The sequence below is a fragment of the Sarcophilus harrisii genome, chromosome 3 (assembly GCF_902635505.1).
Source record: "Sarcophilus harrisii chromosome 3, mSarHar1.11, whole genome shotgun sequence".
NCBI classification, from domain to species: domain Eukaryota; kingdom Metazoa; phylum Chordata; class Mammalia; order Dasyuromorphia; family Dasyuridae; genus Sarcophilus; species Sarcophilus harrisii.
In genome coordinates, this window is record NC_045428.1 from 395,326,756 (window position 1) to 395,340,014 (window position 13,259).

General features: G+C 37.4%; 1 protein-coding gene across 3 annotated transcripts; it reads right to left on the reverse strand.

Moving 5' to 3' along the window:
* Positions 1-226: 226 nt before the first annotated feature.
* Positions 227-11,766, reverse strand: HNRNPA3 (heterogeneous nuclear ribonucleoprotein A3). Of its 3 annotated transcripts, none has more exons than XM_031960417.1 (11): positions 11,618-11,755; positions 9,090-9,212; positions 8,839-8,985; positions 8,538-8,748; positions 8,241-8,330; positions 8,054-8,149; positions 7,881-7,961; positions 6,767-6,916; positions 5,581-5,703; positions 5,431-5,500; positions 227-2,561 (listed from the first exon to the last, which is right to left on the reverse strand). In XM_031960417.1, the coding sequence occupies exons 1-10, from the start codon at positions 11,687-11,689 to the stop codon at positions 5,448-5,450; spliced, it is 1,146 nt and encodes a 381-aa protein (XP_031816277.1). In that variant the 5' UTR covers positions 11,690-11,755; the 3' UTR covers positions 227-2,561; positions 5,431-5,447. The 3 variants fall into 3 exon arrangements, with proteins under 3 accessions (XP_031816277.1, XP_031816278.1, XP_031816276.1); XM_031960418.1 differs by lacking the exon at positions 227-2,561 and adding an exon at positions 3,706-5,338 and having other exon boundaries at positions 11,684-11,766; XM_031960416.1 differs by lacking the exon at positions 227-2,561 and adding an exon at positions 3,706-5,338.
* Between the last annotated feature and the right edge of the window lie 1,493 nt (positions 11,767-13,259).

Genomic DNA, 13,259 nt, shown 5'->3' on the forward strand with positions numbered 1-13,259 from the left:
AATGGCATCCCAATTATAGTTATTGACCAATCTGTTCATTCAACCCAATTTCTACCAGTTACTTTTATGTTAGACAAATGATTCCCCTTGAGCTTGGATAATAAGATGGTTTTTCTTTTTATCAGCCATCTATTAGTACTTTAATTTCCACTGAATATGACATTATTGCTCTGAAAACATTTGATACATTTTGACAAGTAAAACTGTTACCACAGAACACACTGCACACATTTTACAAAAAGATTTTAATGAAAAAGTGGTTCTATATACATTGTTGTTACAAGCATTTCAATGCATTATAAGCAATCCTTTTAAAATTAACAGATTATCAAGTTTCTAAAGTATTTGTATAAAATTTCAGTTTATACAATTATCCTAATCGCAATAAGCGGTGTAGTGTGACAAAAACCCTGCCATTTTAGAAATGTGTCACCTGCTGCAACAGCAGCACTTAATTGCCATCTTTGAAAACAAAGCTGTCTGCGCCAGTTTGTATTTAATCCTGCAAAAGTTTGAACTATTTGTTATCTTGGCATCAAATAGCCAAATTAGGAGTCTCCTCAGTAGGAAATTGTTTTACAAGACATTTTTGTTTTGTTTTGGGATAGTAGAAATTTGTATAGGAATAAATCAAGATTTCTTGGTCAATTGTTACCCTAGAGGCACTACAGATCCCACCAAACACTCTAGTTAAGTCCCAGTACCCCACTCCTTCCAGTGAAACACATTCAAAAGTTCTGAATCCAGTTATTCAATGTGCATATTTACTTGTTAAAACTTGTGTTCATTATAATTAAGAAACAACAGACCCAGTTAAATATTTGATTGCTTTTCATTTTCAAAAAACAAGTCTGCTTGAAAACAATTCATGTTATTTATCATGCAGTCTAGCAAACCAAAATTCCTGATGAAATGAAATCACTAAACCAAGTGAAAAAAATCATTGATCATTAGTTTTGTTTATGTTGCTATTAATATGGACCCCCCAAAATGTGTTTATTTGGCGTGCATTCATTATAAATTCAGGTAAATTTCTGGAGAATTACTCACCTGTAGGTGGTTAATAAACTTTTTATGACCAGTTCGTACATGAATCACAATTTGGCTAAATTCCTATTAGCTCACACCTTCAAAAAGGCCATGTATTCCCTAACTTCCATATAGCTATTTTTAGGAAAAGATACAATGTATATATGAAGCCCTGAAGTAAAATCTCAACCATGAAAATCTAAGTACTTTAGGAAAGCATTATTGTTACCCTTTACTAAAAATATCAAACTTTCACTTTAGGAAAAATGTTATTTTGTTCTACTTTTAAAAGAAAGGTCAGGTTACTTCTCTGGAAAAGAGGGCAGGGAAAATGTATAACGAAGTGACATTTTCCACAAAAAAAAATATTTGACTTTAGAAAAAATTATTTTAAACAGCCTGGGGAAGGTAGGAGTGGGCCTGGTAAAATCTAAATAAGAACCAGTTTGCTGGTTAATTTTACAAAGAATGTTTACAAATGTGTATTTTAAAATGTACTCATACCAACATTTAATGCAAACATGATTTGTAACTAAAAATTAGCTTTGTACTTTTAGAAAACAATATTTTTATGGTTAAATACATGACTGGGAATTGGCCAATATCATGAAGGGAAAAAAATCCTTTGTGGGGAGTGATAGGAGCAAGAAATATCTCAGAGTATAAAAAGACAAAACGCAAGCTTCTATTTATTTCTGAACAACAAAAAAGACTGGCTGAATTTTCATAATTATTTTAAGAGATGGTGAATTGAAGAAACAAAGAACCAGAAGTTAACCTTTAAGAAACTCTTAATCCCCCAGATATTAAATATTCCCTTAGATTTCATTAATATATATAAAAACAATTTCTTTATAGAAAGTTTTAGCAAGCACAAGTATACCGATATAAATATTTCTATCAAATGTATCACCAAATATGGCACACAAAGTATGCCTGTGCTTGAAAAATTGCTTCTATAAGAAATGGCTTTTAAAGCCCTAGAAACAAACTAAATTGTTAAAGTCTGGCAACAATGTTTCACTTTATACAGAGCAAATGGGAAGAGGCAGATTCAAATACCAGTTTTTAGCCTCAGTTCTCTCATCTGTAAAAAATGGAGATAATCATCTCCACACTACTGTGAAGCCTTGAATACCTTCCAAATTTTATGTGAATGAGTTTCCTGGTTGGTAATTTTTGTACAAGATTGTCATAAATGACGGAGGCAACTATTTCAAAGGGCTCAAACTGCCTCGTAATAGAAAAATAAAGGTAATGCTTGGTTCCCTATTAAAATGGTTCCAGAATCAAGAAATGGCTAGTTTGATGGATGCATATATGGGAGAGAGGGGAGGGGAGGAAGAAAATCACTCACAACTGGGCTAGGGATGAAATACTTAAAATGTGCATGGGATATGTAGAGGGCAACTAAATGATATTATATGCAGGTGTTTTTTCTGTATACTGTTAAGTCTTACCCAGCCAGAAACCTTCGAATTTAAGATGATATGCAAGGCATTCCTCATATAGGCAAGTAGTTTTCATTCAACCTGTAAATCAAAAAGATTACTCTTACCTTGCTTTACAAAAAAATACCCTTTAATTAGTGAAAAAATTCAAAGACAAACCTTACCTAAATGCTTATTGCCCTTCCTTGCAGGTCTAAATGCTAGACCTATCGACTCTGCCAACTCAAGTAGCTATCACTCAAGGATGTTCCAAAAAGGCGAAGAACTCTTGCTAGACTTTCTTCGATATTTCAGCTGTATATTGCAGATTTTTAACTAGCTTTGGAAAGCAGCTCACTATCAGCACAGTATCTTATTCCTTCACCTTCTCTGAAGTTGAAGCTCTTGCTGCTGCCTCGTCATTCTTTAAATATGCTGACTTGTCCACTCAATAGGCTGCAGGAGTCCTGTCTTATTGAGTTGCCTTTGATCCATAACGTGCTAGAATGCACATCTTAGGTCCTTTAATGCAGGTTAAACCGCCTTCCTCATGGCTTACTTTTTCCACACTGTACACAAAAACTAAGCTAATAGAACTTATAAACAGGTCACAATCCCCTGCTTATAGGTTGCAGACATTTTTTTTTCATCATAGTTGACATTCTCATAATTAAACTAATTCCATAGTTAACACAAGGGTACAATTATCTCATGGCCTATTAAAAAATACTGTCACCATTATTTAAGATACAAATTCAGATGTTTTAAAAAAATAGAATGCGATTCCTCTCCCTTCCCCTTCTATATCACTAATATTGGGAATACTTTGCAAGCTTTTTTTTGAACCAAGTATCCAGGATTAAATTATGAACATTGAATATGTTCTTGTGTAAGTCTTTGCACTTAAAACTGGCAAGGACTTAACCATCTTCAGTATTTACCTATTTTTTCTGCCCTGATTTATTGACATATGCTCATTAACAATCAGTGTTGTCTGCTTATGACATTTATTGGTTTGTGAATTTTGACTTCTGGTAAATCGCCACATCTGCAACCCATTTCCATGCTCGCAAAGCATGCATCCACATATTAATACTGAACAATGGCACAAGTTAAAGCAACAAAAGTAAATCCATTGAAAACCAGTTCCACCCTCCATTTATTGCTTGTTTTGCCCAGTGCTTAATTAAACAGAAAAGAGATTTCTGGATTAAAATGTTCAACGGCCAAAGAAAGGACAACAGTGGGACACACATATATATATTTACTACTTAAAAATAACATTAAGCATCATCTGGCGCAAAACAGTAGACTTTATGTGGGGGATATTGACCCACATGGTGCTGGCAAGGTATCTAGATCATGAAACTCCTTCACAATCAGTGTTTTTCAAACAAACTGTTAACTCATACCAATATTGTGTTGAAGTAGATATATATGATGATGGTGATGACATGTCTAGGCACTGAAGTGCAAATGAACTCTTACTTAGATCAAACTTGAATTCAGGGTCTTCAAAAGCGAAAAGCTTGTGTACCAAACAATTGTGCTACATTGCTGCTGCAAGAAGGTAGTTTTAGAGGATTATACCTAGGCTATCCTTGGTTTCATCCAGAAAAATGCATATGGTGTAAGCAGGAAAGCATGCCAGCCATTTAAGTGTTTCACAATGCGTGCTTTTTATTCTCTTGCTCTGACAGCTTGTATAAATTAAAGACATTAAATCAAGGTAAGTATTTGAAGATCTTTGGGCCTCTCCCCACCTCCCACCCCCTAAACCAATTAATACAAAATAAAAACCAAAGAAAAAACCCCAGGTTTCCACTGTTTGCTTGGATACAGCAGAGTGGTTGGCTATTTTTTTTTTTTATTCATTAATTTTAATTCATTTTTTTCAAAAGGGAGGAGAAAAAAAAAACCTACTGCCCCACTTCCCACCCTTCCATCATCCAGATCTTAATAAGGAGACTAAAGACATCTCCTATACCAACATCATGTTATGGCAGCAGTTTCAAAGGTGGCCAAGGTAACTCTAGAATGGATTTTTTTAAACCTTTTTAATAAACACAACTAGGACTTGGCAGAGCTAACACACTAAATCATAGAGAATTACAATTAAAAAAAATATATATGCACAACCCAAAAGGTAATTTGAAATTTTCATTTGAAAGGTAAAGCTTAATGCTATTAATTCACAAATATACTAATTTAAATACCCAATCCTAGTTGTTATCTAAAACACACATTGCAAACATACAAATACCTATTCTCTCCACTTATCAACTCCCATTCATATCAATGGGTATTATGGTTTGGTTTGGGGAGAATAGATTCCCCTTAGACTGCAAGTCAGCAGGTGTTTCTTTACAGTTAACTTTAGCAAAATTCATACAAAATAGTAATTAACAATGATCTTCTCTACTTGTTAACTAACAAGGAAACACCTTCAAAACCGCATTTCATTAAAGTTTTCTGTACTAAAATGTAGAAAAACTGAACTACACAAATATTGAAAAGTTAAAAATTCCTTAATTTTTTATTCCTGGTACCACTACCACAATTTACAGGGCAATATACCTGATGTAATGAAAAGAAAAAGAAAAGACAAAGCTACAACAGATAAAAGACCTCAGGAATGTACATCTAATTGACACTACATTGCATTAATCAATAGCTGCACTTTTTGCAAACTGTGGCTATGACAGTCCTGAACAAGAAGGGTTTCCTGTTTAAGCTGCAGTAACTTTTCTGACTATGGATCATCGTTCCTTCTGTGGCAGATTTTTACAGTTCCTCTAATGCATTTGGGACGACTGTCTCAAAGTAACCTGCAGCTTTCCTGACAACTCCTCGCTCTCTCTCCTGCTAAGAACTGTAGCCTGTTGAATAATATAGGATAAAAAAATTATTACACTCAGTGAATAGTTCCATTTATTCTTTATCATTATTATCAATATATAAGAATACCTACCCTCTTCTGTTGAGTTTTTAGAACCTTCTGCTACCATATCCACCACTTCCACCACCAGATCCATAACCACCTAAAAATAAAGCAATTATATGTCCATTTTTCTTTACAATTGAAATTTCAAATTTTAAGTTAGAAAATAATGATATTTACCACCATAAGGACTGCCTGAGCTCCTTCCACCAAAACTGCCTCCTTTCATGGGTCCATAATTTGATTGCTGCTGCCCACTATAATTCCCAAAATCATTATAGTTCCCACTGCCACCGTAGTTACCTGAAATTACAAAGATTTAAGTCATTTTTTTACTGTACAATACAAATGTGACAATTCCCCGTAAAACTACTGTATGCATATGTTCTCCTGTCAACCATAATAATATTCTCCATAGAGGCTAGCAACCCTTTAAATCTGTCTCTAATGGGACTATGCCAATACCCATGGATGCCAGCTGACAGGCCTAAGGCATTGGTAGGGGAATAAGGAAAGGGATGGGGCAAGAGGAGAAATGACAAAACAATAAAAGAGGCAAGAATCAAGGTGATATATACATGTATATATGAATATCACACAAAACTTTGAAAACATTTAGTAGAACCCTATACTATGGTAGAACTTGCCTATCCCTGTTTTCTACTGTCTACGCAGAAAGTGAATAACCTAAAAGTTAATGCAACTGTTTGATTTGCTATTATTTCTTACTCAGCCAAACTTCTAAACTCATTGATACAGCACTGCACACAGAAGGCGCTCAAATGCTGTTGACTGTCAGGCTCATGCAGGTACTGTAACTGTAATAAAATGGAATAAACTCATACAAATAGTTATACACCTAAATAATGTTCAAGATTACATTAACATGGGTAACAAAATCTCTATTAGAAAGTTTTTCCATACCACCCCCAAGTACTGTCAAAGTGCTTAGCTACTTGCTGCTATTTTACCTAGGGTTTTCAAGTCTGCCCCTTTACTTTAGATCTACTGACATGAACATTAATCCAATCAAGTTTAAAAAAAACCCCACAAAAACCTAAAGTTAAAAAGTGGTATTTGATTTTAGCTAAATATGTGGCAGACAACCATTATTAAAGGGGTAAAAAAAACCCATACAGAAGTAAAAAGACAACTTTCAATTTAGCACCAGCATCAATTAACATTAAATTTTTACTAATCTAAAACATTAAAAGCTTTTCTAAGGTTGATCACATCTTAAAAATGTTTAATTGAATGCTAATTAGATACTGTTTTTCAACACCACCCATAAGGATGGAACTACACATACTTCTAAATAAAATTAAATCTACCCAAATTATTGAAATAAGAAATGTGTATTGCTTACCACCACCAAAATTTCCTCCTTCATTGTAACCATCATATCCTCCTCCACCACCACCACCATATCCACCACCTTGGTTTCCGTATCCAGGTCCACCACCACCACCATAACCCCCTCTACTACTGTAGCCAGGACCACCTCCATAGTTGCCACCTAAAAAGTGAATAAAGAACATTAAAGCTAAACTAGATGTAAATGTAACCCAAAGAATTAAAAAAAAGAAAAAACAACAACTTAATTCTTTAAGGCTAAATAAAAGAATAACTATCATACACAGAGTATTTAATTTATGCTAAATTTACATCCTTAAAAAGCACATTATAGTAAAACTATCACACTAATCAAACTTTCCAATAATTAATCTGATATGTACTCCAAAACAACAATCTGTCCCTTGTTAAGAATGTAAGGCATAATTCTAAGCAGTCATTAAACTGAATAAGTATACTCGTGTGACTTGATACTTAACGTGTGACTTGATACTTAATATTTTCCAGGAAAAAAAAATGCTTAACTAGTTACTTTAATCCTAGTATTTTCATTAAAAAAAAAAAATAATTAAAAAAAAATCACATAAACTAGAAGAATATTAAGTGAAGACCCAAAAAAGATTTAGGCACAAATTATTGGTACATTAAACTTTTCACAAAGTTAAAAGGGGTTCTAAAATCTCAGAACAACAACAAAAACTCCAACTATTTATCAATGCTACTTATATACTTGAATTGATGGTTTTAAAATAGCAGTAGACAAAGGTAGTAACTGTGTCTGGTCAGGATCATAAGCAAGGTTAGACAGTAAGATGCATATGTATATAAATAGTGCAAGATCCTCTTTCCCTCCCAGCTCTAATAATATATGATGCCATTTGAACGAGTAGCCAATAAATTTATCAACCCTAAAGATTTATATTACATTTCATCTGCAAAATGAAAGGCTTCAATATAATTATCTCTATAAGTCTATAAATTAGATTTATAATATAAAACAAATTTAGATTTAGTGTTCTAAATCACATAACTGAAATTATACAACAGAAAAGCTAATCACCTTCTTACTTTAATGGAGAACACAGCAAAAAACTGAAATAATGGAAAAAAAAGTTTAAAAATCTTACCATCTCCACCAAATCCATTATAGCCACCATCTCCACCTCCATAACTGCCTCTGCTACCACCACCACCACCACCATATCCACCTGGGGGAAAGAGTAAAATAATATAAAAGTGGATATAAACTCCTTAAGAATTAGCCAGACATATTAAGAAACAGAGTTCAAAATTATTCTACCTCTTCCACCAAAGTTTCCTCCACGGCCAAAGTTTCCTCCACCACCTCCAAAATTTCCTCCTCGACCCATAAAATTGCCTGAGCCACCTCCACGACCTTAAAATAATTTAGGAGGGTTAGAAATGACAAGACTAAATATATTTATAAACCCTTTATGAATACATGCACATCTATATATCCAACTTACCTCTTTGTGAGCCAGCAGACTGCATCTCTTGCTTCGAAAGGGCCTTTTTCACTTCACAGTTATGCCCATTTATAGTATGATATTTCTGAACTAAAGAAAAGTTTTAATAAGAAAAGGTTACAATTTTATCTTTGGAAAAGATAAGCTTAAACAAGCTATAACTTGAGATTTTTACACGTCTAAAACTAAGTACTTTCAATTATGTGAATGTAGTATCATAAGTATTAACAAATTCAGTTCAGAACTCAAGCTAGAATGTTTTTTTGCCATTTCCAGATTTGTGCAACTGTTACATACCAACAATTTTGTCAACTGTATCATGATCATCAAAAGTTACAAAAGCAAATCCTCTCTTCTTTCCACTCTGTCGATCTTCCATAACTTCTATAGTTTCGATCTTGCCATACTTTTCAAAGTAGTCTCTTAAATTATATTCTTCTGTATCTTCTTTAATACCACCAACAAAAATTTTCTTCACGGTTAGATGTGCACCAGGTTTTACAGAATCCTGTTTAAAAAAAAAAAAAAAAAAGTAAAAATGCAAAATTTTCTGCAACAATTTCATATTAGGTTTACAACATATGAATCACTGGCATACCTCTCTAGAAACAGCTCTCTTTGGTTCCACTACACGCCCATCAACCTTATGTGGTCGAGCACACATTGCTGCATCTACCTCTTCTACACAAGAATAAGTCACAAAGCCAAAGCCTCTGGAACGTTTTGTTTGAGGATCTCTCATCACCTATAAAACACAATTTACAGGTTACAATTTTGTTGCCCATGGCTATATAAGTAACTTTTAAAATACCACCTTATGTATCTTTAGTTCAGATTTCAACAACTTACCACACAATCTGTGAGAGTGCCCCATTTTTCAAAGTGTTCTCTTAAACTATCATCCGTAGTTTCAAAGCTCAAGCCACCAATAAACAGTTTTCTCAACTGCTCTGGTTCCTTTGGATCATGACCCTTAGAAAAATAAACAAACTTAGCGGTTCATAATTCTCACATTTATCAAATTTTTTGGATAATAGATCTTTAGAGTAATTATTGTTGCTACCATTCTGAGTGAAGAGTAGCAAAATAAACTATCGAATTTCTTAGCAATTTCTTTCTGTACAGTTAATGCAGTGTAGCAACATATTAGGAAACAAAAAAACTTGTTCAACCTTTCCATGTGGTTTGTTAGATGAAAACTGGATAAGAATGAATGTAATGGAGTTGTTGTATCCAAGAAATACTGTCATTTTTCAAGAAACTTACAGCCTGTCTTTCAAATGTTAGTCTAAAATTACCACTATTCTTCAACTGAAATAACATTTTGGACAACAAAACTAAGATATATCCATATATCTACAGACCTCCATTCATATAACAAGTGTTTAGAAATACTTGTTATTAGGCAAAGTATGTAAGATTCAACTGGAATATTAACAGAGCAAGACCTTGCCCTCCCATAATCCTCTTTGCAGGTAATGGGAATCAGCTGCAGTTGTGTAGAAATCAGAATACTTTCTTCCAGATTCTATTGCTTTAAGACAATTACTAACTACTGATACACAAAGTATATTTTATATAACAATTCTAAGAATATGAAGTTTTGGAAAATATGATTTAGCAACTTTGTACTTATATACCATGCCAATTCTACTCTTTAAAAATTCTGTACATTTCCAGAAAATTAGAATGATCTTGATATCAAACTTTTTCCAGTATTTCATAAAAGGCTATACATTTTACATCCTGTTCAGTATTTCTTCACATACCCATTTTACTTTATTGATGTATTGTTAGATTCCAAACTGGTACTGCATAATAGTACAAATTTCCCTCCAAAAACTCAATGATGGGATAGCAACTGTTAAATAACATGCCATAATAGTGTTTTGAAAGTCACTTCCCATATTTACAACCTGCAGAGTTAGTTTTGATTATTTTGATAGATTTTGCCTAAGGATGGTCAAATCTACACTAATAATTTATCGTTTTAACTCAAATGTCCAAATTTTTTAAAAGACAAGCCTCATATTAGAAGAAACCACTATTATGTTAACTTTAAAGTTCATCTAAAAAAGCTTAAATTTCAATATTTCATATTGCATAACATCCAGTCTTACTTTTAGAATTGGGGTATTAGAACCATGATTCAAAACCTTGGAAACAAAACCAACTAATAACTTTCGATTTTAGCCGGTCCTCTCAATTTCAATCCGATAGTTTATTAGAGGAAAGTGAAATCTACGTTATAAAAGGAATCGTGTTAACAAAAATTCTTAAAAAAAAAAAAAAAAACTGGAGTTTTAGCAAGGGTTTTTGACACGTAAGACTTTCCTAGCTGACACCATGATCCATAAGTCTTCCCTTTTAAATTACGGGAGGGAAAATTTCCTTCATCTCTAAGAGTGGCTCGTGAAAAGGCTCAAGTCATACTTTCATTACTTTTAGGGCCATGAAAAATACTTTGAGTAAACCAAAGGAAAAAAAAAAGTTTCAATCCCTGCCCGGACATCTAAGGGACCACCACCACCCCTCGGAGAAGAAAGGAGCAGGGAGCAGACTGAAGCATTCTCCCAGCGGTTGAAGAATGGTTCTTTCAGGCCTAGAAACGTGGTGGCGGAGACGCTGTGATTGCAAAAAGCAGCAAGCGTTTAGATTATTTGCAGCAGCGCCTCCCCTCGCCGCCTTCGTCTCCCTCCTCCCCTTCTTCCCGTTCCCGCCAGCACCCTCCCAGCTGCCCCCCCCACCCCAGCCCAATCCCGCGCTCTCGCTAGGCAGCAGCAGCAGCAGCAGCGAAGGAGGCGGCGGCCATTGCGGGCCAATGCGCCATTTCATAGAGCTGAGGATCAATGTCAATGTGGCGGCGGCCGCCGCCCGTCCGCTCTCCCGGATGTGGTTGCCCGCCCCCTCCCCTCTCTCTCCCTCCCTCCCTCCCTCCCTTCTTCCTTCTCCAGCCCCGCTCGGCTCGGCTCTCCCCTCCCCCACCATCTCTTCCCAACCGCTCGCTCGCTCTCTCCCTCCCTCCCGCCCGCCTGCCATGCCGCACTCCGCCTAAAAATCAGGAGCCATCGCGGTCAGGCCCGCTCCGCCCCCGGATGGCGCCCCCACCGAGCCGCGGCTTTGCGGAGCAGCCTTCGAGGCGGAGGGAGGCGGGAGGCGGCTCAGGAGACGGGGGGGAGGAGGAGGCCGAGGGGGCGGCGGCGGTGGCCGAGGGCCCGGCAGCTCCACCGCGGCCCGCTCCCTTCCCCTCCCCCCCACCGCCTCAGCGCAGAGCGCGGGACCGACCGACCGACCGAGCCCCCTCTGTACTCCCCCCGCCAAAGCCGGGGCACCCGCGCCGGCCACAGCCCAGCAACCCCCCGCTCTCCCCCTAATACCTCCTCCCCCCGGCGGCGGCGACGGCGGCCGGAGTCGGGCTGGGGGCGGCCGGGCGGCTGTTTTACCTCCATTTTGAGACCGGACTCGCCGCCTCCAACTCGGGTTCAATATGGGACCGAGAGGAAGAGGCGGGGCCGGCCGTCACGTGACGCACTTACCGCGCGCCGCCGGCGGCTGGTGGGAAGGCGGACGTGAGGGGGAGGGGCCAGGCGTGGGCGCTGAGGGAAACTGAGAGCGAGACGGTCTGGGAGGAGAAGTGGGGGTGGGGCAGAAGGCGCCGCGCTGGCCGCGGGAGCGCGCGCCTTTCGTCCTTAGTCGGCTTTCTTCTCCCCCTCCCTTCTTCCCCATAGTCCTTCGGGACTGGGGCCTTTCCCGCCCTTTGCGCCCGGCTGCTAGAATGGAGGAGGAGCTCTCGGCTTCCTTTAATGGTAGATCCGTGTGCAAAAAAATCTTCCAGCCCAGCCCGGGCTAGAATGGAGTTTCTGGCCACGTTCTCCAGCCTCCCGCCCAATCCTTTTGCTAATCTCTTTCGCCGGCTCTTAAAGCGGTTAATTAAATCCTCCCTTGTCCCCCCTCGCCCCTACACCCAGACCAAGGGTGAGGCTTTCTTTTCTAATGCAAACATTACACGGAAATACGGATGCTTAAGCTTTTACTCCTTCCAAAGAATTCACGACGTGTTTGTTTTTTATTTTTTTACAATCAAGTAGAAGCAGGGCCAATCAGCTGGTACTGAATAACTGCAGATGTCCAAGAATCTGCCGTGCTGGCGGTGAAAACATTATTTTCTGATCTATTTTCAAATTAAGTGTAGAAACAGCTGTCCTGGACCCCAGTTTCTGCAGCTTGGAGAATTCAGTGATTTGGCACATAGATTCGGGGCATTAGGATTGCCCGTGGAGAGTGACTCCTTTATTCCAGGGCCTCCTGTTTGCAATTGTGGCTTTATGTTTCAGAGGAGGTAGTGAAGAGTTGTGTGACTACAATTAGGCACAGTCCTCTTATTTGCCATCTCAGAAGATGCTTGAATTCTCCAAGCTAAAAATCTAGCAATCCTATATAAACTCTCACCCCTTGATGCTTCCTTATTTTGAACTCTTTTAGTAATTGTTTTTTGTAGGACTCGTGGTACAAATCAATATAATAACATTGAGGCAGAATGTGAGGTAGGTAGTAGCACAAACTGATGTTTAGAGCAGGATTTCCAACCAAAAGTTTCTTAGCTTAGCTTGTTTTAAATATACATTTTATAAGCATTTCAATGTTATTAGTTTATTTTGTAATGAACTATTTCAATAAATTAGCTTTCTTTTTTATCTGATGTCTTGTTTTATTCATTTAAAAACATTCTGACAAAGTATTCCTGTGTTTCAGCAGGATGCCAAAGGGATTCATGACACAAAAATAGGTTGAAGAATCCCTGGTTTAGAAGATCATCAATTCTAGCTCAGGATATCAGGAAAAGAATACTGGATTATTAATTTCCCAGATTATTATATGCAGTTGGATGGAAAGCCTACTGGGTTAATCTATCATATAGGTTAGAAAGATGCTGTAGATAGACAATGAATTTTGCTCATAATTAAATGAGATCAAGAGCTGGCAGGATTACATTTGAGAATTTCTGTTCAGTCGTTTTCA